The following is a 17142-nucleotide window of genomic DNA, read 5'->3' as shown; positions in this document are numbered from 1 at the left end:
ATATCATTATTAAATGGCTGCATTTTACACAATTGTATCTAACACAGCATTCGTGATAATGAGACATATGACAACAAAATCAGCATGTATGCAAACTGTCAAGATACTTTAGCATGTTCGCGTGCATTTTACTTATGAGGACAACAAACCAGACGAAACTAAAATAGAAAAACTATGAAACCGCCTATTATTTCCTGTATTGACAATTTGTACGTATGAATTTATGACAAAAGGTACATGTAATAACTATCTTTGATGTGTTGCTAATTCTGCTACTGGCTAATACAACGAGCTAACAGTCTCGTTCAGCCTTTTAATCTATTTTGAAGTAATTACCAAAATCTATCGTTTTCGTTTATCTATTTTACGTATATCAGATAAACATTTAAAGCATCTTACCCTGAATGTGGGTGGAAATTAGGAATGAATATGTTAGCTAGCTCCGCACAAGGGCGGTAGGAATAATAACATTGGTGCACATTTCCGGTCTGTCACCAACTTCCGTTCATTCTGCAAAAGAATGATTTCTCAAAAATATAAAATATTCACAAGTCTATATATTCGTGCATAAATAAATATATACTTAAACGTGCAAATAATGAATAAATGAATAAATAAATGAATACGAAAATGTTCAAGAAAAGGCGAATATTCCTATTTTTCTCTGTTGCAAAGACACAGCATCACACACAAGCAAACGTTTTCATCCAAACTTTAAGAATTCAGAATCATTTTATAATAGCTTTTGGATAAATAAATTAACAAAGTAAGTTCAACTATTCACATTATTTGCATAGGTTTCATCCTTCATAAGACAATACAAGTTTAGTTATGAATTTAATTCAATTTTAAATTCACAAATGCAAATAATAATTCCAAACCTTACACTACAATTAATAGAAATAGACAGAAATAAGGCATTGCGTAAATATCAATGAATAATATATAAACAAAAAGTAAGATACTTTTTAGATGATTAAAAGTATTCATAGATCTTGGGTTAACCTATTAACATGTTAAATTTGTTATATGTCACCCTGCTCCACAAAACCGGTATTTTTTTTTAAAAATTGAGACAATATTTGGCCAAGATACAGCTATTTAAAAATCTGGAATCTAAAAAAAAATCGCCTTTAAAGTTCTTAGTAAGGCATATTACTAATCAAAAATTAGGTTTTGATATATTTACGGTAGGAAATTGACAAAATATCTTCATGAAACATGACTAATTATCCTAATGAATTTTGGCATAAAAGAAAACTCTATAATTGTGACCCATACATTATATTTTTGGCTATGCTACTTAAGACTGGTTTTGTGGTCCAGGGTCACATATTTAAAATGCAGTTGTTGCAATTGTAATATTTTTCACAACTTTCTTAAAATATAGCATCAACTCCTGAATACACAACATGAAAGTAAGCAAATGCAAAGCAGATTAGAATTTACCTTTTAATGTTTATCAAAGAACCCACAGTATCAAGGCACATTATGGGAACGCCAATCCCCCAAGGAGGGCATTAACAAAAATAAAAATCTAACATTTTGAAACTAAATCACAGATACACAGTAAAACAAAAATGATGTAAACAAAATGCAAAAATAGAATCTAAAAAAAAATCACCACTTGTTTGAACAGAACATAAAAATGCTGATATTTTCATATTTCAAGTTTCAAAATTTTGATGGATGTAAAAGAAATCTAAGGAGCAAGAACACAGTCATCTATACACACACACACTTAGTCTGCTATCAACTAACATACAAAGCTTATAGAAATTATAGAATTTCATCAGCCCACATGTAAAAATAAAATGCCATTTCACAGGACATTAACTGTCCAGAATAAATGAAAACAATACAATTATTTCTTATTACTTAGCCATAAAAGACAAATGTGCACAGATCTGATCATGAATCATGAATTAATACATTATGCCAACATTTACATTACAAAAGTCCCTGACAACCACTCAAGACTTAATAAGCAAGGCAGCAAGAATACTTTTCCTCCACAGCAAGAGCAACATTTGAGCTCAAATACAGCACATACCACATAGGCAAAACACTCTTAAGTGTGTAAATACATGGAGAAATTGAAGATATTTATATTTACGGAAAATTAAAGTAAAAAAAATTAACTGTGGGCATGTGGGCTGATTATAGGAATCTTTATGGCTTCTGAAATACAAATATAAATGCTTTAATTATCCTCAATAACTCTTAATACATTTTATGTTTTAGTCCATTTCTTGTCACGGTTGTGACATTATACCCCTGTCTTCTCTCTGATCCAGCTGCGGTATTCTGTGACCCGTGTGTAAACTCCAGGCTTGTTCCTGCGGCCGCAGCCATCTCCCCAACTCACCACTCCAACGAGAAACATGCGGCCACTGCTCTCAGTGGAAGTCATCGGACCGCCTGAGTCACCCTGGCAGAGGAATGAGGAATATATGTGTGTTACTAAGAAATGCAAGACTATGACATGTATCTGTATGTGAAAAAAACAGATCTTTCATTTCACCTGACATGCGTCTACACCTCCACTCAATACACCTGCACAGATCATGCGTGGTGTTATCCCATCATCCATCAGCCTGCTGCACACAGTGGTGTTAATAATGCGCACCTCGGCCTTCTGCAACACTGATGCAACATCTTCTGAAGCATGGAGAAGAAACATTTTCTTAGCTTACCAACAATTTTAATGTGTAATCTTTTGTGAAAATATATAACTACCATTCAAAAGTTTGGGGCCAGTAATTTTTTTTCTTTCTTTATTTGTTTGAAAGAAATGAATACTTTTTTCAGCAAGGATATGTTAAATTGACAAAAAGTGATAGTAAAGACTTGAAATAGTTTCTAACATTGATAATAAATCAGCATATTAGAATGATTCCTAAAAGATCATGTGACACTGAAGACTGGAGTAATGATGCTGAAAATGTAGCTTAGACTTTTTAAAAAACATTAAAAATCTTACTGATCCTAAACTTTTACATGGCAGTGTACAGTGAGGGAAAAATATTTGATCCCCTGCTGATTTTGTACGTTTGCCCACTGACAAAGAAATGATCAGTCTATAAATTTAATGGTAGCTTTATTTTAACAGTGAAAGACAGAATAACAAAAAAATCCAGAAAAACACGCTTCAAAAAAGTTATAAATTGATTTGCATTTTAATGAGTGAAATAAGTATTTGACCCCCTATCAATCAGCAAGATTTCTGGCTCCCAGGTGTTTTTTTTTTTTTTTTTACAGGTAACAAGCTAAGATTAGGAGCACTCTCTTAAAGGGAATCCACTTACTCTCAGCTTGTTACCTGTGTAAAAGACACACCTGTCTACAGAAGCAATCATTCAATCAGATTCCAAACTCTCCTCCATGGCCAAGACCAAAGAGCTGTCCAAGGATGTCAGGGACAAAATTGTGGACCTACACAAGGCTGGAATGGGCTACAAGACCATCGCCAAGCAGCTTGATAAAAACGTGACAACAGTTGGTGCGATTATTTGCAAATGGATAAAACACAAAATAACTGTCAATCTCCCTCGGTCTGGGGCTCCATGCAAGATCTCACCTCGTAGAGTTTCAATGATCATGAGAACGGTGTGGAATCAGCCTAGAATTACACTGGTGGATCTTGTCAATGATCTCAAGGCAGCTGGGACCATAGTCTCCAAGAAAACAATTGATAACACACTACGCCGTAAAGGACTTAAATCCTGCAGTGCCCACAAGGTCCCTCTGCTCAAGAAAGCACATGTACAGACCCGTATGAAGTTTGCCTGTGAACATCTGAATGATTCAGAGGAGAACTGGGTGAAAGTGTTGTGTTCAGATGAGACCAAAATCAAGCTGTTTGGCATCAACTCAACTCGTCGTGTTTGGAGGAGGAGGAATGCAGCCTATGACCCCAAGAACACCATTCCCACTGTCAAACATGGAGGTGGAAACATTATGCTTTGGGGACGTTTTTCTGCTAAGGGGACAGGACAACTGCACTGCATCAAAGGGACAATGGAAAGGGCCATGTACCATCAAATCTTGAGTGAGAACCTCCTTCCCTGAGCCAGGGCATTGAAAATGGGTCGTGGATGGGTATTCCAGCATGACAATGAGCCAAAACACACGGCCAAGGTAACAAAGGAATTGCACAAGAAAAAGCACATTAAGGTCCTGGAGTGACCTAGCCAGTCTCCAGACCTTAATTACATAGAAAATCTGTGGAGGGAGCTGAAGGTTTGAGTTGCCAAACATCAGCCTCGAAACCTTAATAACTTGGGGAGGATCTGCAACGAGGAGACAAAATCCCTCCTGAGATGTGTGCAAACCTGTTGGCCAACTACAAGAAACGTCTGACCTCTGTGATTGCCAACAAGGGTTTTGCCACCAAGTACTAAGTCATGTCTTGTGAAGGGGTCAAATATTTATTTCACATTTAACTTTTTGGAAATGCTTTTTCTTTTACTGTTTAAATTTTGTTGTCAGTTGGCAAACATACAAAATCAGCAGGGGATAAAATATTTTTTCCCCTCACTGCAGGTTGTTACATTACTTACCAAGTTCCTCTCTCAGTTTGCCCCAGCCTGTGATCCAGACAGATCTGCCCACTGGGAAATCATGTGAGGCTTCCGGTAAGCAAACGGGCCAGATGCTCTGGCTGAGAGTTACAGGGCTGTCCAACTCCATCAGCGCAATGTCATTGTCGTAGCTCATGGGATCATACTGAGGGTGGGAAATGATGCGCTTCACATGTCTTAGGGTTGACTTACTAGTCTCACTCTGGTGATGTAGACCTAGATAGACTTCCCATTGGTCAGCCTGGGAATATCTAGCAAATAAAACAAACAATCATTTAGGGTCAGAGCTGGAGAAGTGAAGAGGGCCACGCAAGGTAGGAACTCACTTGTACTTTTCTTTGTCCTGCACGCAGTGAGCAGCAGTGACCAGCCAGTTTTTACTGATAACAGATGCCCCGCAGACGTGACCTTGTGTCTTCATGTGGAGGCTGACCTGCCAGGGCCATTCTCCCTCATCTGAGTCCTTTCCACCCACAATACGACTGGATTTATATGGCTTTACCCCGCATTCTACAGTGAATCAAACAGACATAAATACACATACTATTAATAGTTTTCATAGCATGAACGTATCTATTTTGAAACAGATCAGAAATACATATCAGACAAAAGACTTCTCTATCCAACAATTAAAATCATGTCAGTTTTGAAATATTGTAATCTGATAAATTGATATTCAATTCGTTGAATATGAGCCATTTTACCGAACTGGTCCAAACTGCTGTCCCACAACCAAAAACAAATTTAAAAAGCATTTAAGCATTCAAATCTTAGACGTTTTTAAGATCCTAAATCTAAGATGCTTTTATTATCTATTGAAATTAACAATAATATTTAAAATAACATTTAGTGGGTACTTGCAATTTGGGAGGTTGCCCCTAACCCTAAACTCAAATAAAATATTTATCTTTTATTTTCTTTGTAAATTTTGAAACTTTATGTTTAAAAAAATGTGTCCCGCATTTTCATGTCACTACCGAGTGTATGTTTTTCATTGGCTGAGACTAATTTTAACTACACACCTACATTTATTAGGAAATATTTGTCACACTCTCCCATAGTTACATGGTGAGTAGATAGGCTCTATCATTTTAAGGTAAATGTGTTCAAAAGTATGAAACATATGTGTGTAACTTTAAAGAATGTCACCGAACACCATTTTTCTATAATTAAGCAATTTTTGGGGTGTTTTCCCATAATATTTAGTTTGTATATGTGTACAACTGTTCAGAACTGTGCTAGCTAAACCATGTGCTGATTAGCATCTTTGAGGTCAGCTCAAAAGTATCTAAAATTGTCACTACTGATAGTACTGAAACAGTCACGACCAAAACATTTGGTGAAGTTTAGGTAGTGACATCTTTGTTTTTGGGGTATAATCCCATTAAATTGTCACAACCAAAACAAGTCATCATTGTTTTGGTAGTGACAAAAGGGAACATATAATTCTTTCAAAATTTAGTACAGTTATGCAAATTTGTAATATTATAGTATCTTTTTGTAGTGTTTTAGTATGTGGGGTAAAATTCTGTAATGTGATTGCTATCAAAACTACCAAACTTGTGCTGTCATGACTAAACCATGGGATGTTTTGTCAAAAATATAAGTCTACTGAATTATAAACTAAGATATTATGATAGTGCTTGGTTCAATGGTTAGGTTATATTTAAACTAATAAATCCTTAACTTTGTATGATTTCAAAATAACTTTTTGCCTTTTACCTAGGAAAATTGGATTCAAAATACAACAAATCTCATAAATCACACTTGAAATATTGTTACAAGTGTAACTGTCATTGATTTACCTCTGGAAACATTATTTATATATATATATATATATATATATATATATATATATATATATATATATATATATAAATAATATTTACAAGCAAAATTACTGTAATCAAAATTTTAATAGGTCAATATAACCCTTATTAATACATTATATATTACTGTGTTTCGGTAGTGACAAATTTGCAGAGGGGACAAATATTCCAAAACTTTCAGAAAATACAATATGAGAATCAACTGCACAGTTACTGTGTACCTTGGATATTATACAATTTGCATATGTACAAAATTTGTGGAAAATACATTTTTTCCAAGACGTTTCCATCTCTGACTTTGAACCAATTCTGTAGAATGGCTCATATAGAGTTTACAAAATATTAAAAATAATAAACATGTCTTTTTCATTTTTTTATTCCATATTTATTATAAAGATTCTATTTTACATCAATATTTTCTATTAAAATGTTCACTGATAATTGATAATAATAATATTTCCTAAACAAATCAGCATATTAGAATGATTTCTGAAGGATCAAGTGAAACTAAAGACTGGAGTAATGGCTGCTAAAAATTCAGCTTTGTCATCACAGGAATAAATGACAATTTAAAATATATAGAAACAGACATGCCACATGATTTCCCAGAGGAAAGACAGATAAATTCTGGACTTACTACATTCAGCTTCATCCGAACCATCCTCACAGTCAGTCTCTCCATCGCACATAGGGTTCAGCTTGCTAATGCACTGGTTATTCTTGCACTTATATGTGAGATCAGAGCAGTGAACAGCTATGGCTGGATACAAAAGAGGCAACTGAGTTGTCAGCAGGGATATTTATCAACCTCCAAGTTAAATTTTAGAGCTGGTAAATAACTACAGTAACTGTGAAAGTATATATAGATATATAACCAATAGAGGTATACATAATAATAATAATATAATTTACTATATATTAACTTTCAAAATCAAAATAAGGCCAAATATTGAAAAAAAAAAACAGTCAACTGAACAGTTCTCACATTTCTGACACTGAGATTCATCTGAGCCATCGCCACAATCATTGTAGCCATTACACTTCTTATATGCCGGTATGCAACGGCCGCTTCGACATCTGAACTCGTGAGCATTGCAATTTCCTGCAGACCAAATCAAACAAAAAAAATGAAACTGCTTCCATCACTTTTGCTCCATAGTTCATGATTTTGAGTGGTTTCATCCTTACCACAGTTTTCCTCATCAGTGTTATCGCCACAATCGTTCACCCCATCACAGCGCCAGAAACTGGGCTTGCAGAAGCCGTTGTTGCATTTTATTTGAGTCTCATTACATGCTGTATGCAGGGGTAAAGAAAGTAACGCGACATCAACATAACACTCTGACATTATAGTATCTTAAGAACTTGAAGAAGAAGTTCGCTTCCAGAATAAAAATGTTATGTTATTTACTCACCTCCATGTCATCCAAGATGTTTATGTCTTTCTTTCTTCAGTTGCAAAGAAATTAAGGTTTTTAAGGAAAACATTCCAGCTAAAGGGTTGAAGGTCCAAATGCAGTTTCAATGCAGCTTCAAAGGTCTCTACACGATCCAGATGAAGAGATAAGGGTCTTGTCTAGTGAAATTATCATCTTTTTTTATAAAACAATACAAATGTATATACTTTTTAACCACAAATGCTCATGCACCAGCCCAACCTTGTGCATTACATAATGATTTTGAAAAGGTCACGCATGACATATGCAGAAGTACCAACCCTGTGTTTACAAAGCGAACATCCAAAGAAAGTCAAATACCCTTTACAGAAAAGGTAAAACAACACGGTTGGATTTTGAAGTTGGAGGAGAAAATTAGATGAAGATGGACACAGACGAAGAACAAACCGTGCAAATATTTTCCAATATGATTATGTAATAAGTGAAGACCTGCATTTGTAAGAGAAATGACCATCTGTGACCGTGTAGAGCCATTTGAAACTGCATTGCAACTGCAATTTGAACCTTCAAACCGTTGGCCACCACTGAAGTCCACTAACTGGAGAAAAATCCTTGAATGTTTTCCTCAAAAACCTTAATTTCTTTGAGACTGAAGAAAGAAAGACATGGACAATCTTGGATGACTAAATTATCAGGAAATTTTTATTCTGGGAGTGAACTTTTCCTTTAAGAGAAACCAACTATACAAAGACTAGTCAGAAGTAAATATGGTATGAACTTACTGCAGCCCCTCTCGTCGCTCATATCTCCACAGTCATTGTAGCCATCACAATGTAGGCTAGGGGACACACACAGGTCATTGTCACACTGGAACCTCCCAGGACAGGCTGTGAAAAAGTGATATGAGATATTTTTGTCATGATGTACTGCTTTGAACATTGTGTTTTAATATCAGCAGGAAAAATTATGATTCTACTTACGATCAGTGGGTTCAAAGGCCTCAAACACTGCAGAAAAGCCTTCGCTTACGTTAGAAAGGTCAGAATGAAAGCTGATGGTGACTACGTTTGATTTGATAGTGTAGACAGTTTTGGGTGGCTTCTCTCCACATATCCTAAAAGTATTTCTGAAATAAAAATAACAGTTTTGGGTCAGTAACATTTTTAAAATGGCTTACCAAGGCTGCATACATAAAAAAACTGTATTATTGTGAAATATTGCTGCAATTTATAACTACAACTGTTTTCTGTATCATTTAGAATGACATGTATTCCTGTAAAAAGCTGAATTTTCAGCAGTTATTACTCCACATTATCCTACAGAAATCATTCTAATTTGTTGATTTAATGCTAAAGTAATACTTTTATTATTGTCAATGCTGAAAACAGTTGTTCTGCTTAATATTTATGTGAAAACCATGATACATTTCTTTCAGTATTCTGTGATTAACATATGGAATATATGAAAATGAAAAAAGGTTATTGCTACTTTCAGAATTGCATGATATAAACTCACAATTTCGAGAAAAAAGTCAGAATTGTGAGATAAAAAGTCGCAATTGTGAGTTATAAAGTCAGAATTGTGATATATAAACTCGCAATTGCGAGTTATTAAGTCAGAATTGTGTGATATAAACTGTCTCCTCAGAACTTCTCTGGACTTCATAACTCGCAATAGCGAATTTATATATCACAACTCTAAGAAACTCTGACTTTTCTTCTCAGAATTGTGTTAAACAAACTCGCAATTCTGACTTTTTTTCTTAGAATTGTGAGATATAAACACAATAGCGAGTTATAAAGTCAGATTTGCGAGATATAAACTGCATTTGTGAGAAAAAAGTCAGAATTGCGAGAAATAAAGTCAGAATTGTGAGATACAAACTCGCATTTGTGAGAAAAAAGTCAGAACTGCGAGATGTTAACTCGCAATTGTGAGATAAAAAGTCGCAATTACCATTGTTATTTTTTTATTCAGTGGCGGAAACTGCTTCCTTATTAATAGAAAGTTCAAAAGCACTTTTTTTTGTGTCACTTTTGATTAATTAAATGCTTTTCAAATTTGGCGTACAAAACATCTACTCACTAAATGATGATTACTCTTATGACACTTGTTATTGTCTAACCTGGAGTTTATCTCCAAGTAGTCTGCTGGACAGCTGATGGTGTTTTGATCAGGGCTGTGTATAGACAACTTGTCAAACTTCACCTTGATGTGCTTTCCTGATGGAACCTGTCACAGAGAACATTTAAGAACTTACAATATTGTGAGAGGATTACATGTTAGGAACTGATTAATGCTGAAGACGTTAAATGACACTCAAAGAAAATCATTTATACCTCAATGTTCCAGACACACTCAGACTTAGGTGGGTAATGGGAGGGATAGCCAGGTGAAGTGAAGGTACCGCGAAGCCCTGTCAGTTTTCCTCCGCAGTCTAAAGAATGTGACAAAACATTATTCACACAAATATAGGGCTTATGATGCTCATTTATTTGATCCAAAGTACAGCACAAACAGTAAAATTTAGAAATATTTTTACTATTTAAAAGAACTGTTTTGTATTTTAATATATTTTAAAATGTAATTTATTCCTTGTTCCTTTCAAAGCTGGATTTTTAGCATTATTACTCCAGTCACATGATCCTACAGAAATCATTCTAATATTCTGATAAATGCTACTCTTTGAATATTTCTATTCATCAAAGAATCCTGAAAAAAAGATGTACTCAACTGTTTTAAATATTGATAATAATAAAAAAAATGTTTCTTGAATAGCAAATCAGCATATTAGAATGATTTCTGAAGGATCATATGACACTAAAGACTGGAGTAATGATGCTGAAAATGTAGCTTTGATCAGAGGAATAAATTACATTTTGAAATATATTCAAATAGATAGTTTTTTTTAATAGTAAAAATATTACAATATTACTGCTTTTGCTGTATTTTGGATCAAATAAATACAGGCTTGGTGAGCAGAAGAGACTTCTGTAAAGAGACTAACAGTAAAAAATATTACTTTTGACTAGTGTATTTGTAAAAGAAAACACAATTTTTACCTCAGTTTATTTAGTTTTTCTTTACTGACAAACTCAGCGAGGTAATATACAATATACACTGCCATTTAAAATAAAAATAAAAATATAAAAAAATGTTTTTTTTTTTAAAGGAAATTGATCATTTTATTCAGCAAGGATGCATCAAATTGATCAAAAAAGCCAGTAGAAAACATTTATAATGTTTCTATTAATTTACTTTCTATTCATCAAAGAATTCTGAATAAAAAGTATCACAGTTACAAAAAATATACTGTAAAACTGTTTTTGACAATAATAATAATATTATTAATAATTTTTGTCAGCATCAAATCAGAATGTTTTAATGATATCTGAAGGATCATGTGACACTGAAGACTGTTGAGTAATGACTGTTGTAAATTCAGCTTTGCCATAACAAGAATAAATTACACTTTAAAAAAATATTAAAATAGAAGTAATAATATTTATAATAATATAATAAGTTATTTTAAATTGTAATAATAGTTCATAATATTACTGTTTTACTGAATAACATAAAAAATTACCCTGGAAATCCAGAGGTCTCGTGAGAGCACAATTTGAATTGTCTCTGCAAGACACTCTGGCATCGAGCAATGATGCACGTTACTGCATTACGTAAGCAGTTCTGGGAACCAATCAAATCGGTGTATCTGATGTAGGCGGGCCAGAGGCGAGCTAAGCTGATGACGACAGCGCTGCGACGTCCGGAAATTATCATTTAGTAAACATTGAAAGATGGCTACAGATGCGGCTTTGGCCGCTACAATGAACGAGTTAGACTTGGCTTTTCATATAAAAGAGGAACAGAAAACCGCGCTCGAATCGTTCCTTTGCAAGAAGGATGTTTTTGCTATTTTGCCGACTGGATACGGTAAGAGTTTAATCTATCAGTTAGCTCCGCTGTGTGTGTATTGTTGTGATTGGTCGTGGCGTTATCCAATTGCGTGCAGTGAGAGTTTCAAATGCATGCTTGGTGCCGCCCCTCAAGTTAGGTCCTTTTCATTGCTCGATGCCAGACCCTTAATCTTAATAGATTAGGGTCTGGATTTTTTCCAGGCTAATAAAAAATAGCATATAATGGACATTTTTTTATACAAATATTGCAAAATACAGTTTCATAACAAGTAAGAAATATTAAGTAACTGCCAAGTGTGTCAAAAAATGAACTTTGGCCCTTACTTAGGAGTTTATAATATACATTATTATATAATATAATAAACTCTACCTTGGATCTTGGCTGGAATCTGCGAATAAAATGCCCTGAAACCTGGGAAGTTTTTCTCTTCATTTGTAACCATTGTAACCAGCATGACATTCCCAGAGGAGAGGAAAATTAGCTTCTCATCAGGTAAGCGATATCCGCATTTCCTGCACGAACACATATGTTAGACAGACACGAAAACAGACATCTGTAACAATTATGACACATCTCACACATGCACGTCATGAAGTGGATGACTGAGAGTGTATAAGCACTTACTCTGTTATGACTTGCTTCTCTGATGGTGCTAATGAGTCGTACACTTTGATGAAATCATTACGACAATCGTTCTCCAGGTCTAGGACGTCAAACTCCAATCTGATCCTGTGCTCTGGGTCGGCCCGAATCTGCCACTCGGTGTACAGGCTGGGAGGGTAGGCGGAATCTGGAAAACCTGGAGAACGGATAATCTCTGTCTGGTTCTGATGGGCATGATGAGACCTCTTATTCGAGCCTAAAAGACAGAATGAGTTGAATATAAGTCTAAGATATAAACACGTATAAATAGCTAAATGTAAGGTAAGTATTGTTAACTCACGTCTGAGGTTTGTGCCAGCTAACCGAGAATCCACAGCTGTAAAGTACAACAAAATATATATATAAACGATACTCATATTTCTTTCTGGTTAGATTACAAGAGGTGACAGACTGAAACTATGCCAGTAATATGAAACTCTCTTTCAGTAGATTTACCTCCTGACGTCATGCTGTCAATGATGAGGCTATTGTCAATCTTGCGACTAAATCCCCTCCGGGCTTTCTTTGCATTTTCCACCCCATCCAGGGATGCCATGGCCTCATCCACAGCAGATACTAGGGATTCCCGTACATTAAACTCAGACAGGTAATAAGCGATGATACCGTTATTACTGCCTTCACTGAATGGGAAAAAATGATAACGGAAGTTACGATACAAATAAACATCAATAAGACTCACAGTATAAAATGAGTCATGTTCGGCATGTTCTTTAATGCCTTTATGGATAGACAGTTTTGTTTCAAAAGAGATTTTGGAGTGAACTATTTAAGGTTGATGACAAAACTTGAAATTAAGACTTTAAATGAATCTTCACTTCTAATCTAACTGTCTAAATCATATTTGTGATTTAAATATTTATGTATTTTTCAATCTCATTTTTGTTTCTGCATTTACACTACCAGTCAAAAGTTTTTCATGTTTTTTAAAGAAGTCTCTTTTGCTCACTAAGCCCGCATTTATTTGATTCAAAGTACAGCAAAACCAGTCAATTTTTAAAAATATTTTTACTATTTAAAACAACCGTTTTCTATTTGAGTATGTTTTAAACTGTAAATTATTTATGTGATCAAAGCTCATTTTCTGCATCGTTACTCCAGTGTCACATTATCCTTCAGAAATCATTCTAATATGCTGATTTTCTGTTCAAGAAACATTTATTTTCATTATTATTATTATTATCAATATTTAAAACAGTTTAGTACATGTTGTTCAGAATTCTTTGATGAATAGAAAGATCTCTATAGATAGAAACAAATATTTTGTAACATTATACACTAAGATGATAAAGACATTTGTCATGTTACAAAAGATTTCTATTTGAGATAAATATTGTTCTTCTCAACTTTCTATTCATTAAAGAAACCTGAACAAATTCTACTCAGCTGTTTCCAACATAATAATAATAAATGTTTTTGAGCAGCAAATCAGAATATTAGAATTATTTCTGAAAGGGTGACTGGAGTAATGATGCTAAAATATCAGCTTTGATATCACAGGAATAAATAAGATTTTAAAATATATTTAAATAGAAAATTTTAAATAGTAAAAACATTACTAAATTTCACTGTTTTTGCTGTACTTTGGATCAATTAAATGAAGGCACGGTGAGCAGAGGAGACTTCTTTAAAAACGTTGAAAATCTTACTGTTCTAATACTCCATGCAATCTGTTAATACGAGGTCATACAAGGTCAAATGCATATTTAATAACTAAACAAAAATTTGAATAAAAATGTAAATGACCCTTGTGATTGACCTTTCAGATCAACAACCCATAATTTTTTCAAATTATTTAAATTACCTGAAACCTTGCACATTGGATGCCATATAGTACCTCGACAGCACGCGCACTTGACCATATATACTTTTGAGCTAAAAGACAATGTACAAAAATGCAAAGTTTTAACCCAGACATAAAGAAAATTTTAAAAATAAATAACTGAAAACATTACAAAGAAACATGACCATCTCACCTGCTTTGAGACCTTTAAGGCCAGTTCTTTATATTCAGTGGTGTTACTGTTTTCATAAGCGTCTGAGAACGTCTGACTGGAGATGGTCAAATAACCACTGAACATCTTCCTCACCCTCCCATTATACCTGTCTGTTGCAATGGACATGATGGAGTTGTTGTTTTACCATAATCATTCAGATTTATAGTGTGCTGGTTATAATAAAACTGTGTTCGTTTACAAGTTAAATAACTTACAATGAAATTGCCACACTAGCAATCCAGTTACAACTGCAATGACTGCCAGGGCCGTGGGTATCCCGATTGCAATAATCGCCCTGCACGATACCCTTTTCTTCTGCAACTTCTTTGTATCTGATGCTGGAAGAAACTGCTCTGTCTGCTCCAATCCATGTTCCTACGGAAAAATGTAAAATACACTTGTTTATACACGTGACTGCTACAAAGAGAGTGAGTTACGCTCTATAACAACCCTAAGGACGCGCTGTACTGTACATGACTAATAAGCAATTTTGAACCACCCATGTCAAAACAGGCTATTCCTCTAAAGCAGTCCAAACTCACTGGTATGAGTATATGGCACAATGCAGTTGCAACTGTTTTCTAAATCCTGAACCAACACCTTGCTCATCAGCGTCAACAACCCACCCCAAACAAGTATGCATTGGCAAACGCGTGTGTGGGTCACATGACTCAAGCGCCAGTTTTTCTTAGTATTAGGAAAACAGGTTTTTTAGATGACAAATTCGCAACTTTTAATATGCCTCAGAAAGTTCAAGTACATTTAACATATAATCATTAATATGTACAATATAAAACACAGTAAAACACACTGTTTGGTAGTTATATTTTATATACATATACATATAGATGTTAGTTATGTATTATACAGTTATATAATATATTGTTACATATTGCAAAAAGCTATATATAGTCATACAGTTATATATATGTATATATGGCTGTATGTATGTATGTATATGTATGTATGTGTGTGTGTGTGTGTGTGTGTGTGTGTGTGTGTGTGTGTGTGTGTGTGTGTGTATATATATGGCTGTATGATTATATATCACTATTTTATATCACACACACATATATAAATACTGTAATTTATATAATATATATTACAGTATTTATAAATAATAGAAATACTGAAGAATTCAGACACATAATTGTGTAACAACATCAACAGCACTGTACAGGACGTCACAGAAGATTAGTATCGGGAATTTTTTATAGCTGATAACGACGGAAACGTCGGATTAAAAGAAAAAAAGAAAGATATTCAGATTAAAACATACCGGAAATTTCGTCCCAGATTTGAGTGGCTCCATGTCATACGATGAATTTGTCAAATTGTCCGCTGTCAGTCCTCTGTGTTGCCGTTCATGTGTCATGCAGGCGGCCTTTTGTCCTCACCTACAGCGAAACTCACTGATATGCGCGGGCAGGTGTCTGCTGGAGAAACTGAAAGAAACTAGCCTTCCATCTTACTTTACATTATCCTTCAGCACTGAGAGGGTATAACCCCGTTGATTTGATTTTAATGCGGGTTCTGTATTTTAGAAACGTACATATTTATTGCAAATCGTAAGGTTTCACTTCCCACCCAGTTTCGAGCTGCAGGTGAGTCTGTTTCAACCATCCTGTGCGGTAACCTACTTCCTGTAGGCACGAGAACACCGGCGTGACGTGAGAAAACCTGGGTATCTGTAAATCAAATTAATAAACGAGATACAATTATTAAATGTGTCTATTTACTACCAGCACACTAATTTTAATTCGTGGTGTATTATAAACTTTTACAACTTTTTTAACAGTCGCTGAAGGTGTTTCACTTTTAAATATATAAAAAAAAATACACAAAAATTAATTTTAGGGTGGCAAATTTAGCCTAAATTATAAGACCACAGATGGTATCCCATCAACTAAAGAAAAGTCAAAAGTTTACACACACCTTGCAGAATCTGCAAAATGTTAATTATTTTACGAAAATAAGAGATTATACAAAATACATGTTATTTTTGATTTAGTACTGACCTGAATAAGACATTTCACATAAAAGACGCTTACATATAGTACACAAGAGAAAATAATAGTTGAATTTATAGAAATGACCCCGTTCAAAAGTTTACATACACTTACTTTTTTTTTGTTTATTTAATGATAGTTGTTAATGAGTCCCAGATTCTTCGGTTTTTCAGCATTTTTGTGTATTTGAACTCTTTCCAACAATAACTGTATGATTTTGAGATCCGTCTTTTCACACCGAGGACAACTGAGGGACTCATGCAACTATTACAGACTATTACACTCACTGATGCTTTAGAAGGAAAACCGATGCATTAAGAGCCAGAGGGTGAAAACTTTTTGAATTTGAAGATCAGGGTAAATTTTACGTATTTTGTCTTCTGGGGAACATGTATCTTCTGTAGCTTCTGAGGGGCAAAACTAAATGAAAAAAAATATAGATTTAGGCAAAATAAGAAAAATTTGCACATCCTCATTGCGTTCAAATGTTTGTAATACAATGCTGGCTTGTAATACATTGTATTTCCTTCTGAAGCATTGGTGAGCATTTGAACCTTCTGTAATAGTTGCATATGAGTCTCACAGTTGTCCTCGGTGTGAAAAGATTGGAAAGGGTTCAAATACACAAAAATGCTGAGAAAACCAAAGACTCTGTTGGACCTGAAGGACTTTTCTGAAGAACAGTCCAGGACTCGTTAACAACTATCACAAAAAAAAAAAGAGTTGTGGATCAGTCAGGTATTAACACA

At 34.4% G+C, this 17142-nt stretch overlaps 1 protein-coding gene across 1 annotated transcript; it reads right to left on the bottom strand.

Annotated features, from left to right (window-relative positions):
• Positions 1-2149: 2149 nt before the first annotated feature.
• On the bottom strand, positions 2150-15918 carry st14b (ST14 transmembrane serine protease matriptase b). The gene is made up of 19 exons (XM_073823919.1): positions 15664-15918; positions 14600-14759; positions 14364-14494; positions 14192-14262; positions 12826-13010; positions 12671-12706; positions 12352-12586; positions 12097-12239; positions 10149-10246; positions 9935-10041; positions 8790-8935; positions 8592-8696; positions 7601-7708; positions 7398-7514; positions 7050-7172; positions 4910-5093; positions 4563-4834; positions 2525-2661; positions 2150-2431 (listed from the first exon to the last, which is right to left on the bottom strand). The coding sequence occupies exons 1-19, from the start codon at positions 15757-15759 to the stop codon at positions 2270-2272; spliced, it is 2616 nt and encodes an 871-aa protein (XP_073680020.1). The 5' UTR covers positions 15760-15918; the 3' UTR covers positions 2150-2269.
• Positions 15919-17142: the final 1224 nt, after the last annotated feature.

This window comes from Garra rufa, chromosome 19, assembly GCF_049309525.1.
Source record: "Garra rufa chromosome 19, GarRuf1.0, whole genome shotgun sequence".
Taxonomy (NCBI): Eukaryota; Metazoa; Chordata; class Actinopteri; order Cypriniformes; family Cyprinidae; genus Garra; species Garra rufa.
The sequence above is the reverse complement of the archived record's forward strand: the minus strand, read 5'-3'. Positions and strand labels throughout refer to the sequence as shown.

Bases quoted from the DNA above. Each gene is read 5' to 3' on its own strand.
- st14b (XM_073823919.1), bottom strand. From the start codon at position 15,759: ATGACACATGAACGGCAACACAGAGGACTGACAGCGGACAATTTGACA. The intron at 13,011-14,191 runs GTAATTTAAATA...TTTCCCATTCAG, and splicing joins TCCAATGTGCAAGGTTTCAG to TGAAGGCAGTAATAACGGTA. The intron at 8,936-9,934 runs GTTAGACAATAA...TTTTTATTTCAG, and splicing joins TACTTGGAGATAAACTCCAG to AAATACTTTTAGGATATGTG.